At 42.4% G+C, this 28,000-nt stretch overlaps 1 protein-coding gene across 1 annotated transcript; it reads left to right on the top strand.

Moving 5' to 3' along the window:
• Positions 1-94: 94 nt before the first annotated feature.
• ENAM (enamelin) lies at positions 95-28,000 on the top strand. The gene is given in 9 exon segments (XM_030192504.1): positions 95-409; positions 2,038-2,097; positions 10,810-10,851; positions 12,177-12,182; positions 18,328-18,361; positions 18,689-18,702; positions 25,238-27,825; positions 27,827-27,905; positions 27,908-28,000. Coding segments are annotated over 3 exon segments (2,703 nt in total). The 5' UTR covers positions 95-409; positions 2,038-2,097; positions 10,810-10,851; positions 12,177-12,182; positions 18,328-18,361; positions 18,689-18,702; positions 25,238-25,294.

Raw genomic sequence — 28,000 nt, 5'->3', positions numbered from 1 at the left:
TTAGAAATGGAAGGGCTTTTCTTACAATTCACACTATTTGCATCTACCTACAATATGTTGTAACTTATCTTTACATTTTTACACTTTTCAGATACCTCAATTGAATTCTATATACGGATATAATCCACAGTATGCAACACTGTTCCAGCAACAACAGCAACGATCCTTATTTCCTCAGCAGCAAATACAGTTATGGAAACTGCCAACTGAGATTCAACCCAAGCTGCAACTTAAACAAACTCAAAAGAGCCAACAGCCAAACAGACCTGATCTAGCAACACAACCAACTCAACACCAGCTTCAGCCATCGAAAACAATTCAACAGCCAACACTGAAACAACCTACCTACTATCAGCCTGTAAAACAGCCACAACTTGTTCAACCACCAACAGCAACCCAAAAGCCACAAGTAAGCTGTCAGCCATTAAAATGGTCAGTTCATAAAGATGTGTGAAAGACTCAGGACACAGTTGTTGATTTCACTTGTGTGGCATCTTCAGAGAATCAGATGAGTTACCTGTATGTTGCAATAAATCATTAGTCTCATAAATATAGTTTAGCTGAAATTTAAAGGCACCTATGCAATGCAAACCACATACGTGCTTTTTTCAAAGTTTGCAGTACTTAAGACTGCAGGTATCACCTATATGTAAGTACAGTGAGATATGAGCCTTGGTCCCCTTCTCTACAGTGCACTGCACCAACCACTAGGCTACTCCAGGGACCTGCTTGCTGTAAGAGGAATGCCCATTATATCTGCTGCTATCATAGAGACTTGTATAGACACTTTAACCTCTTAGGGGAGTGGGAGGGGGTCAGTGGCCACTGGGGGATTAAGGGGAGGTCATGCCTTCATCCCTCCAATGGTCATCTGGTCAGTTTGGATGCCTTTTTACTAATTAGTCGGTACTGAAACAGGTCTAGACAAAAATGTCCCATTTTTGGCCTGGACATTTTGTTCATGTCCCATTATCACAAAAAAATATCCAAATCATAAGCCTGCCCTAGTCCCGCACAAAACAATCCTCCAACATGCCCCCTTGTGATTTAGATGAACTGCAGAGAAAAATGTCCCAAATATAAGTTTCGAAAATCATGATTTGGATGGTTTTCCAAAAAAAATGATCATCTTCCACTTTATGCCATCTTATGGATGTTTTTCTGTTTCAAAAATGAGACCCAGAGTGTATTAAAGGGAATAGGTGCTTATGTTCTATTACAGAATAGACTCCTACCAGGCACCCTCTGAGTGCCTATTTTTAAGTTACCAATGATAGAATTTCTCCAAAAATGCATCGGCACTCCTAAATGTATCATGAAATTTTGAGGAGCATTGGTACTGGGTTGGTCTTTCTCCTCTCTTCATTTCTACAATTCTTTTTTATTACATTGTCAAAATGAGCCATCAGAAACATTGAACAATTCATGGGAAATGTAGAACAAGATTGTTCTGCATTTCAGTCTGTGAAGCATCCCAATTATCTGCACTACCTGGTAAAACAAACAAAATTTAGCTGGCTTAATCATTAATGTAAGATTTATCTCACTAATCATGGGTTCCTAATATAAATCATTCACACAGTTGCTTTTTCTCATCGATCCCACTGCTATAACTCAAAGATCACCCCCCCCCCCACACACACACACACACACACACACACACACACACGTTTTGCCTGTGTTTCTTGTCCATCTACTTTTAGTAGATTTCAATCTTTAAGAAAGAGAGACTGTCTACAACAGTTGTTGTGAGATATGATTGAATTAAAACTGTTACGGATTTTATGTGTACACTAATTATATATGTGTAATTGTGACCCACTTTGGTTAAGGTGGGATATAAATTTTTTAAATAAATAATACATGTGCATTTAAACACTACTTGAAGCACTATAAACATGATAATAGTGATAATTATAAAAGCACAAACAACAAAATCATTTGACCAGGACACTCACATTCTTTTATTTGCATCTGTTTCCCTTTGTTTATTAGAAAGATGCAAACATTTTATTTTATTTTCATTTTACTTTCCAGACATTTTCCCCCTTTGGTAATGTGCTAAACCCTTATCAGCAGCATTGGCAGATCCCACAGGTCAGTTTTTGTTCATTCTTTTTGTTATTATAAAATACTGTAAAAAGTAGTTTTGCCTTAGTTAAAATAATGGTCATTTTTGAGTGTTAGTTGAAGTCACACTAAACAAGTGTATTTTTATGAAGCCGTAAACAGTAAGACAACTTTACGATGCATGTTTTTTCTTATCACAAAATAATGTCATGTAACTCATATTATGCACAGTGCTTCCTTGTATTCACTAACCCCCAATAATTCTATAAACGGTGCACAAATTTTGTAATTTGTATATGTACATTATAGAATAGCACCTAACTTAATTGTTTAAGTGGGCACTAATCGAATTTAACTGCCAATAATGACCCTTAAGTGGCATTAATTGTCACCAATTTGCAGATATGCATGCAACTGCACTTAGGTGCTATTCAATAAACTTACCCCTCCCCCCCTCCCCCGATATTCAGCTGGCATCAGGCTACGTGGTGACTGCCCAATGCCAACGCTCAGATCCAATATTCAATGCCAGCCCATATTCAGCGACTGGCATTGAATATTCAGTTTCACTTTTGACGGCAGCAAGTTCAGTTTAATATCTTTTATTGGATTTCAACATAATACAATAGAAGCAAGAGCTCACCACAGTTCAAGAAGCAACAGTTACAAACATGGCAAAACTGGAGCTCACATTCAAGAAACAACTATCCACAACTAGAAACACATTAAGAAAAAGGGGGAAGAAAGAGGAGGTGGAGGAAAAACAAAAAGGAGGGGGGGTGCTGGAGGATACAAATCCCGACATGGAGCATGCATAGGCCACAAAATACATCAACCTCAGTGCTTACCTCTGTACTGAAGCAAAATAGGACACCAGTGGCAGCCATTTTTCCCTATAGGAAGCGAAGCGAGAAGATTTCTTCGCCAGATGTAATTTGAATTTGTACATTTGGAGCAATGAGTTCCACCATTCCTGATAAGTGGCCTGATGTAAGGACTTCCAGTGAGAGAAGATCACCTTCAATGCCAAAGAGACCATGGCACTAACAAGAGCCCCCTCACTAGGAGTTAACTGACCCCCCAAAGGACTGTTCCCGAAGAATCACAAATTGATAAGAGATGGAGCCAGGAAGGGGAAAAATGGCTACCAGCTGGGACCAGACTTCTGACCAGTACTTGTGAAGGCACACACATTCAAATATAAGATGCCTGAAAGTACCCGTTTGGGAGTGGCAAGACCAACAGACAGCTGGACTAGAGGGATTAATAACATGCAACTTATACGGCGTCCAGAGGGATCTATGCAGAAAGAAATACATAGACTGCGTGGTGGTAGAAGAGTTAGAGCACCTGAAAAGGGACTTCCAAAGCAATTCCCACAGCTTGCCAGAAATAGGTTGCTGCAAGTCTTCCTCCCAGCACCTGCAGCAAGTTAACCGGTTAAGCTGTTATTCAACATTAACAGGTTAAGTGCTTAGGGCTGTATTCTATAGCGTGCCTGAAAAATCCATGCAGAAATGAATTCTACCTAAGTGTATTCTATAAGTGGTGCCTAGATTTTTGCACGGTATATAGAATTTTGAGCTACCGCCTGGCTACCTCATGGCCCTTGCAGTAATTTCATTTTTGACATGTGTCTGCTACGCGTGCTGGAAAATAATTTTTATTTTCTGGCGCGCAGCAAAAACCGGCGGTAATCATCATTTCACTTAAAGACTTTTGTTGTTCCAATAAAGATCACCTTTTTGAACTATTGTCTCCCTCGGTCTTTTGGAATAGCCAATTTACCCTACTCCTTGGTTTCTTTCTTGCTGACGTACGTAGGGACTGATCATTCCTCCACTTTGCATGGTAAGTTCTGGATATCAGCACTTAACCAGCCAAGTTCTGACTCTGTCCCAGAATGCCCCCAAAATAGCCACTTTTGAGTTTTGTGCTAACCGGTTATTTATGGAATTAAATTTTCTGAGAGAACTAAGGGTTTTCCCTTTAAATTTGAAGTTCTTCTCTGATTGGTTATTTTCAATATCAGCATTTCAATAAAAACTGTGGCCATCTTAGGCCATAGAAGAATGAGAGATTGAAAGTTCTCAGTAAGAGGATCACCCCTGAAGCAGCAGTAGGCGAAACAAGACACCTTTGTTGGGGTTCTTAGACACTGAGAGTCTAAGCTTTTGCATGACTGATGATATTTGTCCTATGAATTCAGCAATGTTTTCTCTTCACAAGCAGTGTCTAGCAGGACCGGCAGGAAACGACTGTAAAGATGAATGCCATGCACAAAACAGGATAAGGACACAACAGAAATTCTTCATATGAGATTATGGATTGAAGATACATTTTTTTTCATTCGTTACAAGATTTGCACAGACTCTTTGGTACTCTTTGTAGTGGAACTGTTTCAATTTTGGAGACATACACAGTGTTTTCCTTAATTGGATAATGTGAGGGATTTTTTGAAAACAGTCATTTTCCCCCCATATACTAACAAACCGATGATAGTCTTGGTGCTCCTTATAATTAGGTGAAAGTTCTCTCTGATGGACTACACCATTAGGAACTTTAAGCCTTGAGCTTTCATTCATTTAGTTTTTATTTATTTATTTATTTATTTGTTTATGCATTCTTGTATCCCACTATTATCCAAAAATAAGTTTTGGTTCAAAGTGGCTTACAATTTACATTTTGGTGAAGTTACAATAGTTCTTTGCAATGTAGAGAGGGCATCTCATGCAGTTAGTCATAGAGTTTGTGAAAGAGATAGATTTGGAGAGGAAAGGCAATGGCATCTTTTTTCATTAGCTGTATAATTTGGGGGGGGGGTATTTATTCATATCGTTTTTAAAGAGGTAGACTTGTAGAGGAAAAGGCGATGATAGCGTTTGAAGTTCATTGTATAATTTTTTCAAGAGATAGGTTTTGATTTCTTTTCTGAATTGGAGGAGATTTGTGATGCTTCCTATGGTCTTTGGTATCGAGTTCTACCATTTGGAACCCAGGTAGCTAAATTCTGCAGTAAGTAGTGTTTCTATAAGTAAGTAGCTTCTGGTTTCTGGGCTTGCATTTCTTGGGGATAGTACAATCATGTCCAGCATGTATTCAGGTGCCATTCCAAACATTATGTTGAAGATTAGGGTGTTCACTTTGAAAAGTAGTCTTGCCTTGATTAGTAGCCAATGTAGTTTTTCAAGCAGTGGGGTTGTTTATTAGTGATATCCTGGGAAACCACTGTTGAATAGTCTTCTTTATTTGGTGCAAACATTTTTTGAGTATATCAGTGATGGTTATAGTTTGCAACTCCATGTATATTTTTCGTTATTGTGAAGTCCCTTTTACCACTGAAATCTTAAAGGGGTAATTTTCAAACTACCCATATAGCTGCAAAGTAAGTCTGTAGGTGCTTTTTACACATCATCTTTACTTTAGCCTAAAAACTGAAAATAAGCCCATACTTTGAAAATTGCTTAAGGAAAAGGTACTCTATACTTCACCAGGGATATTCAAACTAATACAATATCAATTCAACATCAAAATGAGTTTGAAATATACGTTTTGTAGATATCTCTCTTTGTTATTAGAGGATTCAACCAACGAAATCCTTAATTCTCAATTAATCAACAAGGAACCTCAAAGCTCCTAATAGGGAGAATACTAAAAGTATTTCATAAACCACTATTAAAGTCAGGAGTAAAGTACTATCATAGGTCCCAGTGAGAGGAAAAAAGGAGAAAAAAAGACCAAACGCAAAAAACGCACGTATACGTGAGAAAAACAAATGATCTAAAAAACTCTCTCTTTCCTTCCCAGATTGTTCTAATAAATAAAGTGAGACAATAAAGCTACAAAATCAAAAACCAGGAATGCACCCGGAAAAGCTACCCACGATTCAACGTGTGTTAACTTAGAATATTCCCATATTCACACTAATCCCAAAGAGCCACAACCACCCCTAGCCGCCTATAGCCTATAATCCGCAGCCGTGCTGCTCTACATACAAGAATGGATATTGCATTATATAGAAAATATCCTTCACTTATCCTTAATGCTTGGCTCCAGGCTGTAATGTCCTTTGAGAGTCAGACTGTTCATACTCATCCAGCTGGTCAGCAGAAGTTAATGACCCCATCAACATATAGTGTCCTGTTGGAAGTCGGGCTGCTCCTGATGTAATCGGGGAAATAATCCAATTGTTTAACATACATTCATGACACCATCCCGTATCCACAGAGATGTGCACCTGCTTTGTTCTGCAGTATTTTTGCAAACCAAACCAAAGATACATGCAATAGCTTTGAAAATTCATCATCTTCCACCCCAGCCTAATCTCACCATAGGAATGCATTCACTACACAAGCTAGGCAACTTTCAGATAGAAACTTTATGCAGGTAAAACACTTTTTACTAACAGAAATCTCAATAAGAAGTGCTTTGTAGATCTCACTGCTCATGCACTTCTCAACTTAGTCATACAGTACTGGAGTAGATATTAACAGTAATTAAGAATAGCCTGATTACTAACAATCTATATAACCTAAATTCACCTTTAAATATTCACAGGCCCAACATCTGCAATTTAATCCCCACCTACAATCACCTACATTACACATTTTTGGTCATGCCTTTGCTGTCCTAATGCAAAACCTTTTTTATATTGTGTGTCCTGTCTTGCCTGTTTATTTTAACTAGACTGTAAGCTCCAAGGAGTAGGCATTGTCCATTATGGTGATAATTTTATAGAGCATTTTCTTCATGGGTTCTTTTTTTTTTATTAAGTTTTTATTACTTATACAACTTAAACAGGGATGAATAACTGGAAATTTGTAATATTTCATTCAGTTCAATTCCCTTTACATACGGTGAAATAATCTAAATCTCATCAACCACAACATAGGAAAACAACCCTACCAGATCCAAGAAAGGAAAATAAAATAAAGTCATATAATTTTTTTTTGTTACATTTTTACCCCGCGCTTTCCCACTCATGGCAGGCTCAATGTGGCGGGACTTGCCCAGAGTCACAAGGAGCTGCCTGTGCCGGGAATCGAACTCAGTTCCTCAGGACCAAATTTTTTGATTGATATAATAGTCGACATATACATGGAAAATTAAGAACAAAATTAGCCCCTAAAGCTAAAGTCCATTGACGCAATGCCAAAAAGGCCTTGTGCCTCTTCTGTGTCTCCCTAAATAGATCTGGGTAAATTCTTATCTTAGCACCAAAGAACAGTGAGTCCAAATGTCTGAAGAATAGTATCATAACGGCATCTCTATCCATCTCCAGGGCAAAAGTCACTTCAGCAGTATTTCTTTGAGTAATAACTGCTATTGACGATTCCAAAAAGGATGTTAAGTTCATACCATCTCCCATTTGAGGTAAATCTATTCCATTTCCAGATTTTACATTCTGAAGATAATATACACAAACTATAGGAGGCAGTGATTCACTTGACATCCCTAGGACCTCAACCATATATCTTTTAACCAAATCCATAGGTGATATCAACGGAGATCTTGGAAAATTAGTTAGTCTCAAATTAAGTTTCCTTGATTGGTTTTCTAGATATTCTATCCTACATAAGGCAAAGTTCTTTTCCTTAATTGAGACTTGACTTAAATTTTCCAATTTACAAAGCTTTTCCCCAATCTGTTTAACTTCATAGTACTGTTGGGTGTTTATTCGTTCCTGGGTCAGGATTGCCTCAGACAAAACTTTAATTTCCAATGTATTTTTTGAAATCAGAGTTTGCAAAGAAGAATGCAAGTTGAATGTTAGATCCCAGAGTGACTCCATTGTCACTACAGCTGGTTTACTTGTTAAGCCCAATGTAAAGTCAGGAGGGGGTGTTTTGAGGATGTGGTTCAAATTATTAACTATCATAGTAGAAAAATTAGAAAATTGTTGTCCTACCAGACCTCTCTCCACCTCTGTACCAGGCATAGTCAGGTTCCCCTCCCCCCCCTCCTCAGTCAGCTCCTCTTCTTCTGAGAGCCGAACGGCAGGCTCCAATACCATGCCTCCTCCTCCTGGCTGTGGGGGAGCCGCATGTTCAAAGGGGCTCAGAGAAACCCCGTCTACACTGCTGGCTGACTCGACCAGGTCAGCACCGATAGCAGGGGAAGAGGTCAAAACAGGTGCGGTCGTCACTCTGAATCGTTCCAGTGTCGACTGTTGTGAAAGGTGAGTCCCAGCAGGGTTTGAGGGAAGCCCCCTTACTTTTCTTCTCCTCATCTCCATTTCTCAATGGGGTTCTGGCATCCTCCCCAGCTCGAATTCCGGAGCGAATCTAAGGGTGTCCGGTGTAGCAATTCACAACAACACCATCTTGGATCTCTGTTCGGGTTCTTTTAAAATATAAACGTAGGTGCCCTGAAAGATAGTGTCTACTTTATACATGGGCATAGTTTTGATGGAACATCATTGACTCCCTATTCCATATCAGATTCAACACTAGGTCTTAACATTTTGTTTCGAGGTTCTTCATTAAGGATCTCCACCTTATTATCTTCTCTAATTTTGCCAATATATCCCCTCTCAATCTTTTTGTTCCTCTTCCAAACATCATCTCTCTATTCCTCCTGTTCACTGTTCCCATCTTGAATTCACCCATCATGCGGTATTCTTCTACCTTGCCCTGGCATTATAGAACTTGTGCCCTGGCTCTCTCAGAACAGAACAGTCATCCCAGGCTGGTGGTTGGGAGGCGGGGATAGTGCTGGGCAGACTTGTATGGTCTGTGCCCTGAAAATGACAGTTATAAATCAAGGTAAGATATACACAAAAATTAGCACATATGAGTTTGTCTTGTTGGGCAGATTGGATGGACCGTGCAGGTCTTTTTCTGCCGTCATCTACTATGTTACTATAGTTACTATGTTATTTAAGGCCTTAGTGAAGACACATCTTTTCAGTCAGGCCTTTGGCAGTGTGTTCATATGATATTGCAGTGGCAGCAGGCAGTGGTGAAAGCTCCTGGTTACTTCACTTTCTGTCCCTCTCTCTCTCTCTTGACCCTTTTCTACCCATATTTTATAGTTTATTTCCTTACTCTGTGTGGCTTATTTTTATTGTCAACTGATTTGATTTTGTTTTTGAAAGGCAGGATATGAAGTGCCTAATAAACCATAAACCATAATATATGTGCATAGAATACACATATGCATTTATGCCTACAAATAGGTGAAAATTTGTGTAAGAAGATTTGTGCACTATTGAGGCTTCCTCTAGGTTGTTAATTTTATAAAGGCAAATAGACACCTATGTTACATTTATAAAATAATCTTGCTAACATAAAAATACTCCTTCCCTCTTTGTTAATTCGACAGACCTCAGTGATGTCGCTCAAAGATTCAACTCTTCATTACCTTTAAGCTTCACACATACATTTTATTATAAAGTTTCAAACATTTAATGTGATGGATAAATACTCATCTTATCATGAAGATTCAATGTCATTCTCTCTGTCAGTCAGTGGACTGCATCCGACATGTTTCGCCTAATAGGCTATATCAAGGAATTCCTTAACTTGTCGACCATGACCTTTGAAGGGTGGAGGTGCATCAGCCAGGATGACATGGTTGGCAAGTTAAGGGGATTTCCTTGATACAGCCTTTTAGGCAAAACATATTAGGCAACACACTGTATTTGTTCACACCGGAACCCGAAAAGACCTCTCCAGTACTATGTAAGCCACATTGAACCTACAAATAGGTGGGAAAATATGTGACAAGATAAGTATTTAGCCATCATATTTAATGTTTGAAACGTTATAAAATATTAAAGTATGTTTGTATGTATGACAATAGAGTTATTATCAACTATAGAGATATTGAACCTATGACAAGGTGGGTGTGTAAAGCTTAAAGCTAATAAAGTGTTGAACCTTTGAGTGATACCACTGAGGTCCACTGAATTAATGAAGAGGGAATGAGTGTTTATAAAACAGACTTAAATATGCTCCTTTTCCCATCTTTGACAGAAGTCCCCTGTTGGAAATTAGTCATTACCTTACCCCACTGTTTACTAAGCCGTGCTAGTGGGTGATGGTGTGCTAATGCCGACCCAGCCCATTCACTTTGAATGGGCTGTGTCGGCATTGCCGTGTGGCTTAGTAAACAGGGGGGTTAATTTAGGGAGTAAGCCAGCAAGGGTAATTATCTCATTGTAACTGTTGGTATCATGTGCAATATCACTTAATAACCATTTTATTATTATTATCTTATAAACATTTATTTTCTTGTTCTGGTTGACACATGTATCATTTTTATATCTTTTTTTCTCTTCTCTTTCATGACTTTATGATTTATTGGCCCTCATATTTAAAAACATTTATGGCTTCTACTCAAAAATGCATGTGTAGACTGGAAGGCAGAGTTAGGGATGAGCCCCAGCTGTAGAGGGGTGAAATCCAACCTCTCTACATATAACTTCTGTGCATAAGTTAGGCCAGCAAAAAAAGAAGTCTAACTTATGAATATTCAGCTGGTGCTGCTGAAAATGTGAATCAAGTGCCATTGAATGACGGCAGCTGAAAATCAGGTCTAGTGGTTTTAATTCTTGTGTACCTTTAGTTGTATCACACTGTAACTCATTTGCAGCATAGAGTTGAACAGGTAAGACATAAATGCGAATACAAAAATATTTGAATAAGTGAAATTTAGTACCAATTATTCTTAGTACCTGGTAGAGCAATAGATCTATATGCAATCATTATAAATGTTTTTCACTTTTTCTTAACACAGATATACAACCCAGGAGGATTTCTGCTTAACCCATTCCATGGAGTAAGATTTTTTTTATCCATACATTTTTCTCATTTCTAGTACTAAATATAAGAATATATGTGTCACACTTTAATCACACACCATGCTCATAGTAAATAATTAATGCAAATTTCTGACCAAAAAATGAGACTTTAAAACAGTAACTCTAATCCTGTTCATAGCTTTTAGTTACCTATTTTAGAATACTTCTCCATAAATCTGTATTGGTTCTAGGTATATCCAAAAAAATTAAATAATAACTTTGACCCAACTAGGGAAGTTATTCAAACAAATAGTACATAGAAAGATAATCATCCAGAAATCCTGATATTCATTTAGAGGAATATATGGGCGCCTGAAGCATTTAGCGCATGCTAATCATTAGCGTGCGCTAACATTGATGCCTTTATAAAGACCCCTCCCCAAAACAGGTACAAATAAGACAATTGTTTTGTTATACTGTGCGCTCATTCTGTTGGGCTTCCTTAATGGTTTATTCAATGAAGATGTATTTCCCATAGACACAGAATGGGGGAAAGCTCTTTTTGAAAAAGGCAAGAGGAGATCCGGGAAATTATAGACCAGTGAGCCTGACATTGGTGCCTGGCAAAATGGTAGAGACTATTAAATTTGCTGATGACACAAAGTTATTCAAAGTTGTTAAATCATGATAGGATTGTGAAAAATTACAAGAGGACCTTACGAGACTGGGCATCTAAATGGTAGATGACTTTTAATGTGAGCAAGTGCAAAGTGATGCATGTGGGAAAGAGGAACCCGAACTATAGCTACGTAATGCAAGGTTCCACGTTAGGAGTCACCAACCAAGAAAGAGATCTCGGCATCGTTGTTGATGATACAATGAAATGCTTTGCTTAGTGTGCTGCAGCAGCTAAGAAAGCAAATCGAATGTTAGGTATTATTAGGAAAGGAATGGAAAACAAAAGTGAGGACATTATAATGCCTTTGTATCGGTCCATGGTGCAACCACACCTCGAATATTGTGATCAATTCTGGTCGCCGGCATCTCAAAATATAGTGGAATTAGAAAAGGTATAGAGATGGGCGACAAAAATGATAAAGGGGATGGGATGACTTCCTTATGAGGAAAGGCTGAAGCATCTAGGACTCTTCAGCTTGGAGAAAAGACGGCTGAGGGGAGATATGATAGAGGTCTATAAAATAATGAGTGGATTGGAACAGGTAGATATGAATCATTTGTTTACTCCAAAAATACTAGGACTAGGGGGCATGCGATGAAGCTACAAAGTAGTAAATTTAATAAGAATCAGAGAAAATGTTTCTTCACTCAACGTGTAATTAAACTCTGGAATTCGTTGCCAGAGAATGTGGTAAAGGCATTTAGCTTAGCGGAGTTTAAAAAGGGTCTGGACAGCTTCCTAAAGGAAAAGTCCATAGAACATTATTAAATTGAGCTAGGAAAATCCACTGCTTATTTCTGGAATAAGCAGCATAAAATGTATTGAGCTTTTCTCGGATCTTGCCAGGCATTTGTGACCTGGAATGGCCACTGTTGGAAACAGGATGCTGGGCTTGATGGACCTTTGATCTGTCCCAGTATGGCAATACTTATGTACTTATCCTACAATTGAGCAGGGCCACTGATAGGGGGAGACGGGGGGGGGGCAAGATTCCTCCAAGCCCAGCCTCCAATTTAAGTTGTCCTTCTTTTTAGGCTTGGGCATTTCTTCCCATTCGGTAATTGTTGTCGGGCATCCAGATTTTACAGTCCTTTCTAGTCCCACACAAAACACACCCACAACATGCCACCTTACTATTTGGATGTATTGCAGTGTGGGACACCACTTTTCTGCCTTTGCAAAATCAGGATTTAGACATTTCAATCACATGGCTATCCATTTGGGCATTTTGAGATATCCATATGCTTTGAAAGTATACTCTAGTATATTCTGGCATGCTTCTGCTGCTTACTAGGCAGATGCTCTACAAATTAATACACCTGCGTGGTCTTTGAGGTCTAAAGGGGCAAGATGGTTATCCGTACCTAATTTGGCTTTATGTATGTTTTGAGAAGACTCAAAGTGTTTGTTCTTTTTTTCTTGCGGGACCCGTGATATGGAATCAGCTGCCACTCTTTCTGAGACCAATGTCAAATATAGCATTGTTTGAGAAACCTCTAAAAGGCTACCTTCTTTCTCGATATTAATTGACCACCTAATGGAGTGGGGCAGGATGAGTGATAACCTTGTGACAGACGTGCATCTTTGCTTCATAGATGGGAGGGCCCCTTGATTGGGTGGGGAGGTTGATAGGGGTGGGTTATATAATTGTTGTTATATATCTTTGTGGGTTGCTTGTGATTGTATTATGATGTGTATTGTTATTGTGATCCACTTTGAATGAAAGCGGAATATAAATGTTTAAACCATTAAACCATTTTACAAGCCCTACTCAGGTTTAATATGTGCATAACCCAGAACTTAAATGTTTATCTTGCATAAATCTAAGTCTCCATTTTACAAAGCCTGGGCTATGCATTTATTAGGCCCAAATGGCAAGGGAGCATGGCCTGTGCATGTTTTGCGCAGGACAAGGGTGCAACAAGTTCATAGATATTTAGTCCCCATTTCAGATGAAGACTAAAGTTCTGTGTCAAAAAAGATCCACATAGGGAGTTACACCTGCTTTCAAACTTATTTAGGATTTAGGGAGGAAGTTATCAATCTGTATTAGGAATTTAGGTCATGTTATTTACACCTTAACGCAAATTCTCTTAAACTACTGTGGCAATATTTAATTTGATGCAGGTTACATAGAAATGAGATGCAAATCATACAAATGCATGTAAAGTACTTCACTACTATTTAAAAACCACAACATGACTGTGATAATTCACCACAAATGGGCAGAAAATGATGGTAAAATAACTACAGCCAAAAGCAGGTTATTCTACCATGCCTATGTAAAAGGGTTAATAAATATATATATATATAATGTAAGGTTTTTTTACCTTTTTAGGGAGCTGCTTTTGGTTCCTCAGAGTAGCAGAGGTGGTCCGAGGCATCTCGGGGTCCATTTAGGGCAGTGGTGTGCTGGTAAATTTTTAACAACAGGCTCTCTCCCTGGTCCACCTTGGCGCCCCCCCAGTCCACCTCGGCGCCCCCCCATCCACCTCTGTGCCCCCCCATCCACCACTGTGCCCCCTACCCACCTCTGCGCCCCCCCAAAAAAATTTGCAGAGCTGGCTATACCCCGGGGGGGGGGGGGGGCCAACACATTACTCTCTCTAGGAAAAAAAAATTAAATTATCCCAGGTTCCAATCTAATTCATGTTTAATATGGGATAAAATGCCATAAATAAGTAAATAAATATAAACTTTTAACGTTCAGCACCTGATTCTCAAAGTGGACATATTCCAAATACTATAATGAAAATAAAATTATTTTTTTTCTACCTTTGTTGTCTGGTGACTTTGTTTCTCTGATCATGCTGGTCCAGTATCTGATTCTGCTGCTCTCTATCTGTTCCCTTGACTCCATTTCCAGGGCTTCCTTTCCATTTATTTCTTTTCTTTCTTCCTTTCTTCTTCATTTCTGGTCCTCTGCATACTTGACTGTACAGTGGATCCAGCTTCTGCCTATTTTCTCCATCCATGTGCAGTTTCTCTCCTCACTTCCTTTTCCCTTATCTAATCTCCTTCCTCTATCTTCCCTCCATGTCCAGCATTTCTTCTCTCTCCCTTCCCTCCCCTCAATCCATGTCCAGAATTTCTCTTGCTCTCCCCTCCATCCATGTCCTGAAACTCTCCCACTCCCCTCCATCTTTTTTAAATTACCTCCGTCGAAGCGCGCGCCATTTAAAGCCCTGCTGTGTGCTGGCCGTCTCCAGGCTTCCCCTGCTTCCTTCGGATGATGTTCGTGCCTTAGTCCCGCCTTCGCGAAAAAAGGAAATGACGTCAGAATGAAGGCGGGACTAAGGCACGAACATCATCCGAAGCAAGCAAGGGAAGCCTGGAGACGGCCAGCACACAGCAGGGCTTTAAATGGCGCGCGCTTCGACGGAGGTAATTAAAAAAAGATGGAGGGAGCGGGAGGGGAGGGTGGGAGTGAAGGACATGGTTGGATATGCTTTGGAGCGGCAGGGGAGGTGAGCATGGCCTGTGATGGCGCCCTCCTGCCATGCTTACCTCCCGCAAAGAAGCCGGCTCGCCCCCAACAACAACCGGCTCGCAAGAGCTGTCAAAATTTAACAAGCGGCTCTTGCGAGCCGGTGCGAGCCGGCTCCAGCACACCACTGATTTAGGGGGTCTGGAGGTAGTCCGGGCCCAGTTCAGTTTTTTTCTTTTTTGGGGGACCCATTTAGGGGGTCCAGGGCATTCCTGACCCATTTTGGGTCATGTCTGTGCTGATCCCTGGTGGCTTGTGGCTTCAGGGAGGTTCTGGGCAGGAGCTGAAAAAATTTGTGACCAGCCACGATGCTGGCTGGCCACAAATGAGGGGTAGGCAGGCAGCACCCGGCAGGAAAATGGCCAGCTTTAGGCCTAGCCTGCCAAGTGGAGCATTACTGGGTATGTACAAACTTTACACATGCTCATAAAGGATCTGGGAAGGCCCAAAATTGAAGCCTGGGCCTCGATTTTTGGCCTGCCAATTTTAGTTCCAGAGAGATCACGGTTTTTCGGCTATTTTTAAACGGAGCTCCGACAGTATTCCTAGACGGTTTTAAAAGGTGGTCTTCAGGTAAGGGGACTCAGGTAAGAAGCCCCTTGGGCTTATATTATTTGAATTTTAATTTTTAATCATATTTTTAAGCATGCGCTGGACAGGCCCCAGGAAAAAATTATTCAAAATTTCTTTTGGTTGGTAAGGATATCTAGGGGTCTTATTTAGATGTATTATGGGGTCTGACCAAAAGAAAAATAAATTTCGAGTGATTTAAGGGGAGAATGCAGTTTGTTGGGGCTGCACATCTCTGAGCGCGTGTTTTGAAATTTGGATGGTTATATATGATAAAGGGTAATTTTAGGGATTTTTTTAGATAGGTAGCAGGAAGATGAATTAAATATTTTATGGACTTTTCCTAGGAAAACGTGGCATAGGCAGGGAGTTACGTATTTTTTAAATTCAAAATCACCAGGGTATACAGAGAGATGTACTACATTAGTTCAGCGCGCGGGAACTGTGTAGCACATATGGTCATTAAAATATTTGAAAAATGTGTTTTCCTCCATTAAAGTCTATGGGATTTTTCATTTTCAAAATGGAGCTGTCACTAAGGAATTCCAAGTTCCATGCTTAGAGCAAAAACTGTAACTTTTGTGTTAGAGTTTTTGATTGGCTTGAGAGAGGCGGATGATGTCATCAAGTTCTGCTTTCTATGAATACAGCTTGGCTTGGGAAGAAAAAAAATGGTTGGGAACTTGTGCTGGTAGGAGAAGGGTGCTAAAGAGGGGTGCTCTCCAGTGTTTATCTGAGAAAGGCTTAGGTGGCACAGGGATTATCTTTAAGAGAAGCCATTAATAAAAAGGCGGTTGGAAACTTGTGCTGGTAGGAGAAGGGTGCTGAAGGGGAATTACTCATCCTGAGATTAATTTGTCTGGGAAGGGGTAGAGTGGGTGATTCTAGAGAGAGACTTTTGGAAAAAAGGCCCAAGGACTTGGCAAGGGTTAACCTGGAAACAGGAGAGGGTGACTGCAGGCCCACAACCATTTTTATTTCTGAGTCAGAACTGGAAATAGGGGGAACTGACAAGTGAACTGGGCTTGGGTTAGGTCTAGCAGGTTCCAGTGCTACAGTTCCTGTTCCAGAGTCTCAGCAGTGCTACAGCTCCAGGCCGAAAGTCACAACAGTGCTACAGCTCCTGTTCAGGGTTGCCAGGTGGAAAATTTTTTTCCCACCCAAATGAGCCCAAATCCAGCCCAAAACCCGCACAAAGTCAAACCCCGCCCCTGACACCCCCACCCCCGCGTCATCAACCCCGCCCCCGCCATCATCAACCCCGCCCCCGCTGTCATCGGCCCCGCCTCCCCCGTCATCGGCCCCGCCCAGAACGTCACTAACCCCGCCCAAAATGTCACTAACCCCCCCCCCCCCCCGCGGCCGAAAAAAACGCTTAAAAAACCGCCCAAAAGACCCAAAACAAGCCCAAAAAACCGCAACCCGCCGCGGGCAAAAATTACCTGTGGCGGGTCGCGGAAAACCGCCCAATTGGGCGGTAAAACCGCCCACCTGGCAACACTGCTCCTGTTCCAGAGTCTCAGCAGCGCTACAGCTCCTGCTCCAGAGTCAGAGCAACTTTCAGTTCCTGTTCCAAATAGTACTAACGGTGCCAAAGCTCCTGTCCCAGAGACACAGCAGCATCAAAGCTCCTGTTCCCAGACAGCGGTTCCAGTATCAGTGTTGCAGGAAGAAACAAGAGTGGAAAGGCGCTAGTCACGCTTTGAAAGTGATCGGGAGGAGGATAAGTTAATTTGTAAAATATTGTTTTCAAAATTGTTTTCTTTTAAATGTGTACACACATAGTTTTAATTTTGGACCATTTGGAATGTTTAAGAGAATTTTAAGTTTACGCTTTAGACATTCCTGAAAAAAGAAGTATATCACTTACCCGGGAGAAGGAGGCTCCTGATGGTTTCAAATTAACCTGTGGGAGAAGAAAGACACAATTTTAACACAAAGAAAACTTGCTTTTTAGCAAAACTAGCTAGACGCTTTACAATTATTGAGGTACTTATCTGTCAAAACTCTGCTGAGCAGGAAGAAATTTCTTAGTTCTGTGGATTTCTCAGATTGAGCAGGCCTAGAAAGTAAGAATGATAAGCACAGAAAGAGGGTATTTTAACTGTACCTGAGAAGTCAATCTAAATTATAACATTTTAATTGATCTTAGAAAAAATGTTAAGAATGTGTGATTTTGCATTTTGTCACTTTAATTAGACTGAAACCTTTGAATTTCACATTTCTTTTATGCGAAAAATTTTAAAACACTAAGATTGATTGGGTAAATAATTTTTAAAAAGTTTGTTTATCTGAAACTTTGTGGTTATTTGCTTTACTCCTGTGAGCAGGCTTTACCCGCACTCTGAAAAATCAACACTGTTTTTTTAAATAAAATTTTATTTATTATTTAGAGGCAGTAGCGCTGGGTGGAAGTGTGCTCGGTCTCAGGGTGAACCATCCTACCCCGACCATTGTGACCGATAGCAAATTCTGCTATCGCATTGGAAACCGAGCAGCACTGAAGCCTAGGAGGCGCTACACCTGGAGCAGCAGGACTCAAAGCTATGGTCCTATGTTCCTGTCCATGACTTCAAGCCCCCACCCAATGCAGTTCCCCTGCCAATGGAACCCCCCACCCTTGTATGGAAATATGACCCCATAACGCCATTAGCACATGATTACTAATAGGGGCGCCATTTTGACAAGCAGTGCCAGAAGGGTAGGAGTGACTGCCCAGCAACCACTGGATCTCAGGGGCACACAGGTATGGCCACAGACATAGGCGCCCTGTATAAGAGGCTTGGGGAGGCTAAGCCTCCCCAGCCCAATCGTGGACTTCCCTTGGCTGCTGGCCAAAGAGGCAGAAGCATAGATAGGTGGGGCGCAAGGGGAGCGGTCGCTCCCCCAAACAGATCTTTAGAAGAGATGGCGCCTAAGCACCAAATGCTGCAGTGACCGGTCTCTGCCTTCTCCCCCTCCCACGCGAGTCTTGCACCCCCCCCCCCCCCCCCCGCTCTCATCCAGCCGCATGGTCACTCCGGCCTGTGGCGTTCTCCCTCCGACGCCGGCGATTCACATAGCCAGCCTTAATCTGCCTGCATTGGAGCCTCTCCCTCAGATGCGTCCCACCTTTGCGTAAGACAGGAAGTTGCATCAGAGGAGGCGGGACCCGTCTGAGGGAGAGGCTCCGATGCAGGCAGAGTAAGGCTGGCTACGTGAATCGCCGGCGTCAGAGGGAGAACGCCTCAGGCTTTAAAAATGAGCGGCCACGCGGATGGGTGAGAACAGGCGGAAGAGACAGGACCCCAGCATAGGTGCCCGGTATAGCAGACCCGACAAGCCTCACCAAAGATAGCTGGGGTACTGGAGCATCATGCATGCAGCACAGCACAGGAAAGAAGATGGAAAGAAGAAGCTGCTGCAGCCCGCAGGACCTGTTACCACCACCTTTGGGTTTCTGCAGCTGGCCCCGGGACTCCCGTCCTGTTGTTCTCTGTAGCGCCACAGACTATAGTCTTCTTCACTCTAGCAATTATAGCAGGCCTACCTCGGGGACTCAGCCTTCGTCCTGCTCTGATGCATCACGCGTCAGCTGACGCAACTTCCAGCTTCCATGAGGGTGGGACGCGTCATCACAGAAAGAAGGTCGAGTGAGTTCTCTTCCCAAGGCAGACCTGCTATGATCATTGCAGATCACAGTAGAAAGACATCAAGGCAAGTATCAAACTGCTTCTCTGGGGAGTGGAGGGGAGGGAAAGAGTGAAACTAAGAGGAAGAGACTGGAAAGGGCAGAAGAAAAGGAGCGAGACTAATACAGGGAGAAATTGAAAGGGGGAGGAGGGAAGGAGCAGGACAAAAAGTAGGGTGGAGGGAAGAAGCAGAACTTAAGAGCGCTCACTGACTGAACCTTTGGGAGAGATCCCGCCCAGAGCTGATTAAGGTGCTGCTCTGATTGTCCCTGGTAGGGAAGGAGGACAGGCTGGAGGAGGAAAATATGAAGGTGCTGCTTTGATGAGTGGGGAAGGAATAGGCAAAGAGGCTGAACTGGAAGAGGAGGAGAAGAGACAGGGAAAGATGTTGGATGGAATGGAAGAGAGAGAGACAGCTACTAGCCCTAGAGTAGGGAAGAGGTAGAGACAGGAAGAGGTGCTGAATTCAGGAGGAGTAGGGGAGGGGAGAGAGAAAGATATAGAGAGTGAGAGTAGAGAGACAACTGGGGGGAAGGGAAACAATGCTGGATGAAAAGGATGGAGGGGGAGAAATACTGGATTATGAAGGGATGGTGGGAATTGAGAGGGAGCGATACTGGCCCCAGAGTAGGGCACGCAGGAGATTAGGGTCACAGAGACAGAGGGACAATTGTGTGGTCATGGGGGGTGGGGAGGGGAAATAGGTACATGGGGCAAATTTCTGATTATAGGGAGAAGGATAGAGGCATGGGGGACTCTTTCTAGGTCTTCCTTGCTGTTTTGTTATATTAGTTTTTTGAAATGTGTATTCTGATCTTTTGGGTTTGTTTCTGTATTTATAGTATTGCTGTATGCAGAGTCTGACTTCATGAGGTTTCCAGTTCAGGTTTTGTTGCCTTCATATCTCTATTACTGATCTGTGGTCCCTTGTTTCATATTGTTGACTGTATTTTGCACATGCTATTCTGCTAGCATGTATTATCAATGTAAAGATCTTGTTGCAGTCCTGTTTGTTCTGTTTTCTTATTGGGTAGCGTATTGGTGTATTAGGGTCTGCCCAGTGTAATATTTACAGTGCTGACTTATCATGCATGACATTGCTGCTCTGAGTCCTCGGAGTTAGTGCTGCTATGGTACAGTAAGGTTCTGAGTGTGTTTTTGCACAAGTGAGGGATTGTGTGTTGGCCTTACTGAGATGACATCAACACTTTAATTTAATTTTAGTTTGTCATAATGTCAGACATAGTTTTAGAATATTTTGGAGGATCTGATGTTGAATTGCTCCATAGATGTGTACGTGGTTTACTGTTGGTAAGTACTTGAAATTTTACAAACATTTGGAAACTGGCACTTACCCTTCCTGTTGGCACAGCTACCTATGCAAGATCCTTTTCTACCATGCGACGGACGTGTATGAAAACTAGTTGAGATCCACAATGGTTTGGTAAGGTTTTGAGTGTGTTTTTGCACATGTTTGTGTATAGTGTTTTGCAGTGGGGAGATTGTGTGTTGGCCTTACTGAGGTGGCACCAAAATACCAGAAAGGGCGCCTTGTAGCGCTATAGAAATGCTAAATAGTAGTAGTAGTAGTAGTAGTAAATCATGACACACTACCTCTTGAAGGATCTACATATAGTCGTTAAGAAAAGGAGCTCATTGTGAACACTATCTACCCTAAAAGGGTGTTTTGTGGCTCTTCATGAAAATTGTGACATTATGATCCCTTGTTTCATATTGTTGACGGTCTGCATTTTCCGTTTGGGTGGTATATTGGTGTATTAGGGTCTGCCCACTGTAATATTTATGGTACAGTAAGGTTCTGAGAGTTTTTGCACAAAGTTGTGCATAGTGTTTTGCAGTTGAGCGATTGTGGTTAGTATATGCTTTGAGCATATACTGCTTCGCCTCACCCTGTGCTTGAAATAAACTTCCTGAGCCCATTCGCCAAGCCCCCTCCCTGCCCATCTTCAAATCTTTGCTCAAAGCCCATCTCTTCAATGTCGCCTTCGGCACCTAACTTTTATGCCTCTATTCAGAAATCTAGACTGCCCCAATTTGACTGCCCTATTTGACTGACTGTACACTTGTCCTTTAGATTGTAAGCTCCTTGAGCAGAGACTGTCTTTCTCTGTTAAACTGTACAGCGCTGCGTAACCCTAGTAGCGCTTTAGAAATGTTAAGTAGTAGTAGTAGTAAGTAGTAGCAACCACTTTATTCTTTGACATTTGATACATATCTAATATCTAAATTTAATAAAAGGTATTGTGACTATTTTATTTTTACTTATTTTTGTTCTGTGTGTTGTCAGACAATCATGGATGTAAGCTCCGCCCCTGACCCCACCCCTAACCCTGCCCCAACCCCACCCCTAACCACACCCCATTTAGCCTCCCCAAACAGTTGGGCCACCGACCGCAAAGGGGTGGGGTGAGGGGGACTTTTGCAGATTGGGGACTACATCGAAGGTGGGGCCATGGGGTTGTAATACTGATCAGGGTGAAGGCCTTCATCAGGGGAGTGGGGACTGTATCAGGGATGTGGGAATGTGGATTGGGGGCTTCACTGGAGGGAGTGAGCACTGCATTGGGGGGTGGGAATGTGGATCAGGGATGGGAGCTTCATTGGGGGGAGTGAGCACTGCATTACGGGGTGAGGGCTTAAAGTCACAGCTGGGAGCATCAGACCACGGCTTAGCAATCCGATGCTCTGGGCCACTAGAATAGTGCTGCTTGCAGGGTGGCTCGCAAGCAGCATTATCCTTTCACCATGGTAGTCAGCAATTTGTGGAACTGCCATACTGCAGGTTGCTGACTACCGCAGTAAATCAAGGTGCAATAAAAAGCAATCTTTTACCACATCTAACTCTCCACTGGAGGGATTTGGAGGGGTTGCCCCTTTAAGCCCTCAGTGGTTTTTGGCCTCCCAAATGCCAAACCGGCAAGGCTAACAGGTCACTATGACAGCATTGGAAACATAACTGGTTATATTTCTAAGATCACTAAGATAACTGGTTATGTGCCAGCTTTCTTAATATCTATAATTTTTAAGGGTTTTTTTTGGAGGGGAGTTTAATGGATGTTTACGTTGCATGCACCTAGCACATAAAATGTCCATTCCCTGTATTTTATAACAGGCTGTCAGCAAATTCTTTTCTAAAATACAGGTGAAAATTAAGGCACACTGACCTGTATGTCACTTCTACAACCTATCGGAATGGGTGCACATGTTATAAAAACAACTTTGATCTATTCAGAAGGAATCCTGTTCAGAAGTAATGGATCCTCAGGAGCTTAGCCGAGATTGGGTGGCACAGCCGGTAGTGGGAGACAGGGATAGTGCTGGGCAGACTTATACGGTCTGTGCCAGAGCCGGTGGTGGGAGGCGGGGCTGGTGATTGGGAGGCGGGGATAGTGCTGGGCAGACTTATACGGTCTGTGCCAGAGCCGGTGGTGGGAAGCGGAGCTGGTGGTTGGGGGGCGGGGATAGTGCTGGGCAGACTTATACGGTCTGTGCCCTGAAAAAGACAATTACAAATCAAGGTAAGGTATACACAAAAAGTGGTACATATGAGTTTATCTTGTTGGGCAGACTGGATGGACAATGCAGGTCTTTTTCTGCCGTCATCTACTATGTTACTATCCAGCTTATAATCGAAAGTGATCGCTGGCCATCTTCCGACATAAATCGGGAGATGGCCGACGATTTCTTAAAAGCGGCGAAATCGGTATAATCGAAAGCGGCATTTCTGACAGCATCGCTGCTTTCCCGTCGCTTCGCTGGCGAAAGTTCAAGGGGGCGTGTCAGTAGATTAGCGAAGGCGGGATATGGGCGGGCATGGGCGTGGCTACCAGATGGCCGGCTTTCGCCGATAATGGAAAAAAAAAAAAGCGGCGTTAAGCAGTATTTCGCCGGCTTTATTTGGTCCTTTTATTTTCACGACCAAGCCTCAAAAAGGTGCCCCAACTGACCAGATGACCACTGGAGGGAGTGGGGGATGACCTCCCCATACTCCCCCAGTGGTCACCAATCCCCTTCCAAACTTAAAAATAATAAAACTAAAAACCTTTTTTCCAGCCTGTATGCCAGCCTCAAATGCTGTACCCACCTCCATGACAGCAGAATGTGTTGTATCCTCCGACAGCCTTTCCCTGGTTGCGATGTGGCTCTGGGGAGAGTGTGACACCTTTTCTGTTAGGTGCCCTGCAGAGAGTCACATTACCAATGCATTGTGGTGGGTGTAGGGCACTGGGCTCTACTCCCATGGTGCTTTTCCACCCTGCTAACTGAGTCAGAGTGTGCCCTGTTTTGTTTCCTGTTGTAGTCCATGCGGTAGTGGCCATTTTTGTAAGCCAGTTTTAGTTCCCTTTCCTGTGTTACCCACGTTAGAGAACGTAGTTCTTACCTTGAATGGTGCTGAAAGAGGGCATTGTACACCATTGTGCCAGCTCTGACCTACTGCTAATCTTAGTACCAGGGGACTCTTTGCCAGTGGGGCACAACCTCTGATCTGCAGTTAACTGTGAGTAAACGTGGTTATTTCAAGAAAGGACTTTTTCAGAGAGATTAGTCTTCAGGTGTGAACTGGTGTGCCAAAGTTATACAGCAGCAATAAGTCCTAGAGGCTGTATGCAGGTCCCTGGAGCAATTTTAGTGGGTGCAGTACATTTGTGGGTAGTGGGTTTGGGGGCTCAGCTCCCAAAGTAAGAGAGCTATACACGTGGTGGGAGCTTTTCTGAAGTCCACCGCAGTGACCCCTAGGGTGGCTGGTTGGTGTCCTGGATGTCAGGGGGGCCAGTGCACTAACAATGCTGGCTCCTCCCATGGCCAAATGCTTTGAATTTGGCCGGGGTTTGAGATGGCCGATATAACTTTCCATTATCGCTGAAAAACAAACCCGGCCATCTCAAACCCGGTGAACTCCACGGCATTTGGCCGGGCTAAACCGTATTATCGAAAAAAAGAGATGGCTGTAGCGCTGCCGCCAACATAGATCGTCGGCGATCTATTTGGCCGGCGACGTTCGATTATGCCCCTCTATGTTACATAATAAATAAGTTATTTAGGAGGAAATTTTATAACTGGATACAACCATTCAGGTGCCATACTAATGCAAATAGTGAGCCTATTCAATAAAAACACTAGCCCGTGTAAGTGTCCTAGAAAACCAGGAGTGGTGCACCTAAATGTATGCACACACATTTACACTAGGTCTATGTCTAATATAAATGAGTGCTCCTAAATGCAGCAATGGCACATGTAACTTACAGTATTTGTTAAGTAGCCCACGAAAATGTCAGCCATGCCTATGGCACACCCATGCCCCTCCCCCATCAATGCACCCCTTGCATTTATTAGCTAAGCTATTTTAACACGTAATTACAGAACTGTGCTTAGGCATACTACTGGATATTTACACTTGTAAGTGTACACTTACATGCACAAATGGTACAAAAGGTGCTGAAATGTAGGAGACCTGTTACAGAATGAGGAGACTCAGTGGTGGCCCTACCATTAGGCCACCTGAGGCGGGGGCCTCTGGCAGTAGTCTTCCAGGAGCAGCATATCACCCCACAACAGCCGCAGTCTGGCATCTCCTCCCTTCCTTCTTTGATCCCCTTCTCCAAGCCTACCTTTGTTTATTAAAAGATGGCGGCAGCAGCGATTCTCATTGGCTGCCCTGCCGCCCGCACTGGCCTCTTCTCTCTAGCGTGGCCCACCTCTCACATAACTTTCTGTTTCCTCGAGGCATGGGGAAGGGGTTTGAAGATATAAGGGGGGAGATGCCAGACCACAACTGAGGGAGGTGCGCCATCTCAGCCCTTGACTCAGGTGGCAGATTACCTTGAGCCACCCCTAAGTGGAATATTGTTGAACAAAAAGTGAACATGGAAGGTTAATGTTCCTGGTTGAAAGATGGGGGATATTGTTACTGTAATTGAAAATATTAAAATGAAAAATACCATTATATCAGTCAGAAAAATGTAACCACAATGTATACACTATGATTACAGAACCAGTACTTTGGATATTATGGATTTGGAGCCCGACCTCCATATAATTCAGAAGAAGATGCAATGGAAAATGAAGACGCAGGTGAACCTGTAAAGAAAGAACCCAAAGCAGAAAGCCCTGTACCAGACGCTGCAACTAACTCAACAGTTTCTACTCCTAATTCAACAGCTGCCAGTCCACCAGAAGCAAATCAGGGGACAAATACAACAAACAGTAGAAGTTCTCCAGCTAGTAATGGAGCCAGTGCTCCAAAACCCAATCAAAGTGGAAATCCTTCAATTTCTACTCCCACTGTTCCAAATCAGCGAAACCAAGGAGGCAGCACATTACATAGCAATGGGCCTAATCTGCCAAGCAATAGAGGTGGTCCTCCACATGGAGATCCTCATCCACGCTTCCCTCAAGTTAAACAAGCAACTGGAGGTGGAGGTGGTCCATTAGGGCCTAGAGAAAATTCACCTGGATATGGAGCTCATCCACGACAAGCAAACACCAGGAATAATCCACTAGTGATTCCTGAAAGTAAGCAATCAGTTCGTACAGGAAACCCATCAAATGCTAATATAAATCCTCAAGGTTATAGAGGAAATTTCCCTGTAAATGCAGTAAATCGCTCAAATCACAGAGGAAGTTCACAAGTTCCTAGTAACAGTAAGTACCCAGAACAAACAAGAGGTGTAGCCCCAAATCCTAGGTATAGCCCATCAGGTAATGATGACTATTTCCAACATCTTGGCAAGAATCCATCAGCTCAAAGAGGTATGAGAGAGTTCCCTACCATTAACCCAACTGGGCAGAGAAGAATTTCACCACCATACAGAGGAGATATACCAGACTACAGAACAAGTATTCCACAAACAGAAGACAGATATCCTGATCCTGATTTCAAATCATTACAACAAAATGAAAACTCTCTTTACCCAAGGGAAGACACTTATACATTTCCAAGCCAACAATTTCCAAAGGGCATTTTTTTGGATCAAAGTATAAAATCTTCTTATCCAGACAATAATCCAACAGACCAGATGAGAAATGTACACAATAACTGGGACCAAGAAGAAAGTTCTCCCCATCCTGGAACAAGACCCTCTATTCCTCATGAAAATGTGCCATATCCAGAAGTAGAGCCATCAGTTCAACAAGAAATATCACCCTCTGCTAGAAATGACTTCTGGAACAACAGAGACAGCATTCCAGTGTTTGAAGCAGCACAATCAAGGCAGCAGCAAACATCACCATACAGGGAAAGGTATTTATATCCTGATAATGACCCATATGATGAACCAGGAAATTCATTTCAGCCTAGAAGTAGTACATGGATGAACAGAGAAAACTCCTATAGGGGTTACTTAGGGCAACGTGGGAGGCCATCAGATGGTAATTTCTACCTTGAAAATGATCCAGTTGATCAGAGAGGTCACATCCCTTATGCTGACAGAAACACGTGGGATTATGGAACAAGCTTTCCAGTTTATGAAGCAAACCAAAACTCTCCTCCAGATCAACAAGGAACAATCTTCTATCCCGAAGGTTATGCATTTAGTCCGGGAGAGAACTCTCCTCATGACAGAAGTACAGCATGGACCCAAGAAAGGTATCCTCCAGATCAAAATCCCACAAGACATAGAGGAAACTCACCATATCTCTCACATGACCGTCCCATATTATATCCCCAAAACCAACCATTTGACAGAAGGACTACATGGAGGCGAGAAGAACATTTTCCAAATTATAGTATGGGTCCTCCAAGGCAAACAGATTATGTACCCTATCGTTCAAATACTCCTTATGGCCACAGAGAGAATATACCATATTCTTCAGGGAATGCTTGGGATATTGAAAGTAATTCGCCAGTGCATAATAGATTGCTACCACCTTCTGAGAGAAATTCTTGGGACTATTATAATCAAGATATAGCGCCATCAACTCAGTTGGAAAATTCAGTGTACTTCAGAAGCCATCCAGCAGGCATGAGAGGAAATCCACCCCATCATGAAGGCAGGGACTGGGGCTATGGTGGTGAGCAAAGTACAACCCCAGAAAGCAGCCCAACAACTTACAAAGGAATTACAGCATATACTTCAGTCACTAAATTATGTTGTAAGGATAGTCTTCCTCCTCCTTCTCCAAGAGAAAATGTCTTAGCACTAAAAGACAACTCTCGACGAGAAAAAAGAGGAAGTTCAAAATATCCTGACAGTAATCATTCACAACACACCAATCATGCTAGCTCCCCACAAGAAAGCCAGGCTACAAAACAAAACAACTCCTTAAGCTCTGAAAGAAATATATCAGGTCCAGGAGAAAGTCTTCTGTTAAAACAGAGAAACAATACATCTAATTTAACCTATCCTGAGGTTGACTCAAATCTGAACACAACTATGCCTTTGTGGAGGTACAATCATGAAGGTGAGGAACCAAACGTTACTGAAGCCACTGAAACAAATCCACTTCGCAAGCAACCTAAAGTGATGGGATCAAAAAGGCAGCGTGTAAATCTGTCCACTAAAAGAAAGAATCATGAAAAAAAGATCAGGAATGAAAAGTAAAACAGTGATGTTGACTGGAAGCAGCGTTTATCAAACCATGTGAGGAGGTAACAACATGAGGTCTTCCAACATGAGGACCCCTCCTTTGGTAACTGGAGTGAGTGGCGATCCTCCAAATCCAGAAAAAAAAATGCATCCTCATCCCATCGTGCATCAGGAATCAGAAACAATAGAAATCAACAAATATCAAGCTATTGTTCCAAAATTAGCACTTATTAA

The sequence above is a fragment of the Microcaecilia unicolor genome, chromosome 2 (genome assembly GCF_901765095.1).
Source record: "Microcaecilia unicolor chromosome 2, aMicUni1.1, whole genome shotgun sequence".
In the NCBI taxonomy this organism is placed as follows: Eukaryota; Metazoa; Chordata; class Amphibia; order Gymnophiona; family Siphonopidae; genus Microcaecilia; species Microcaecilia unicolor.
This window is presented reverse-complemented; position numbering and strand designations above follow the sequence as displayed.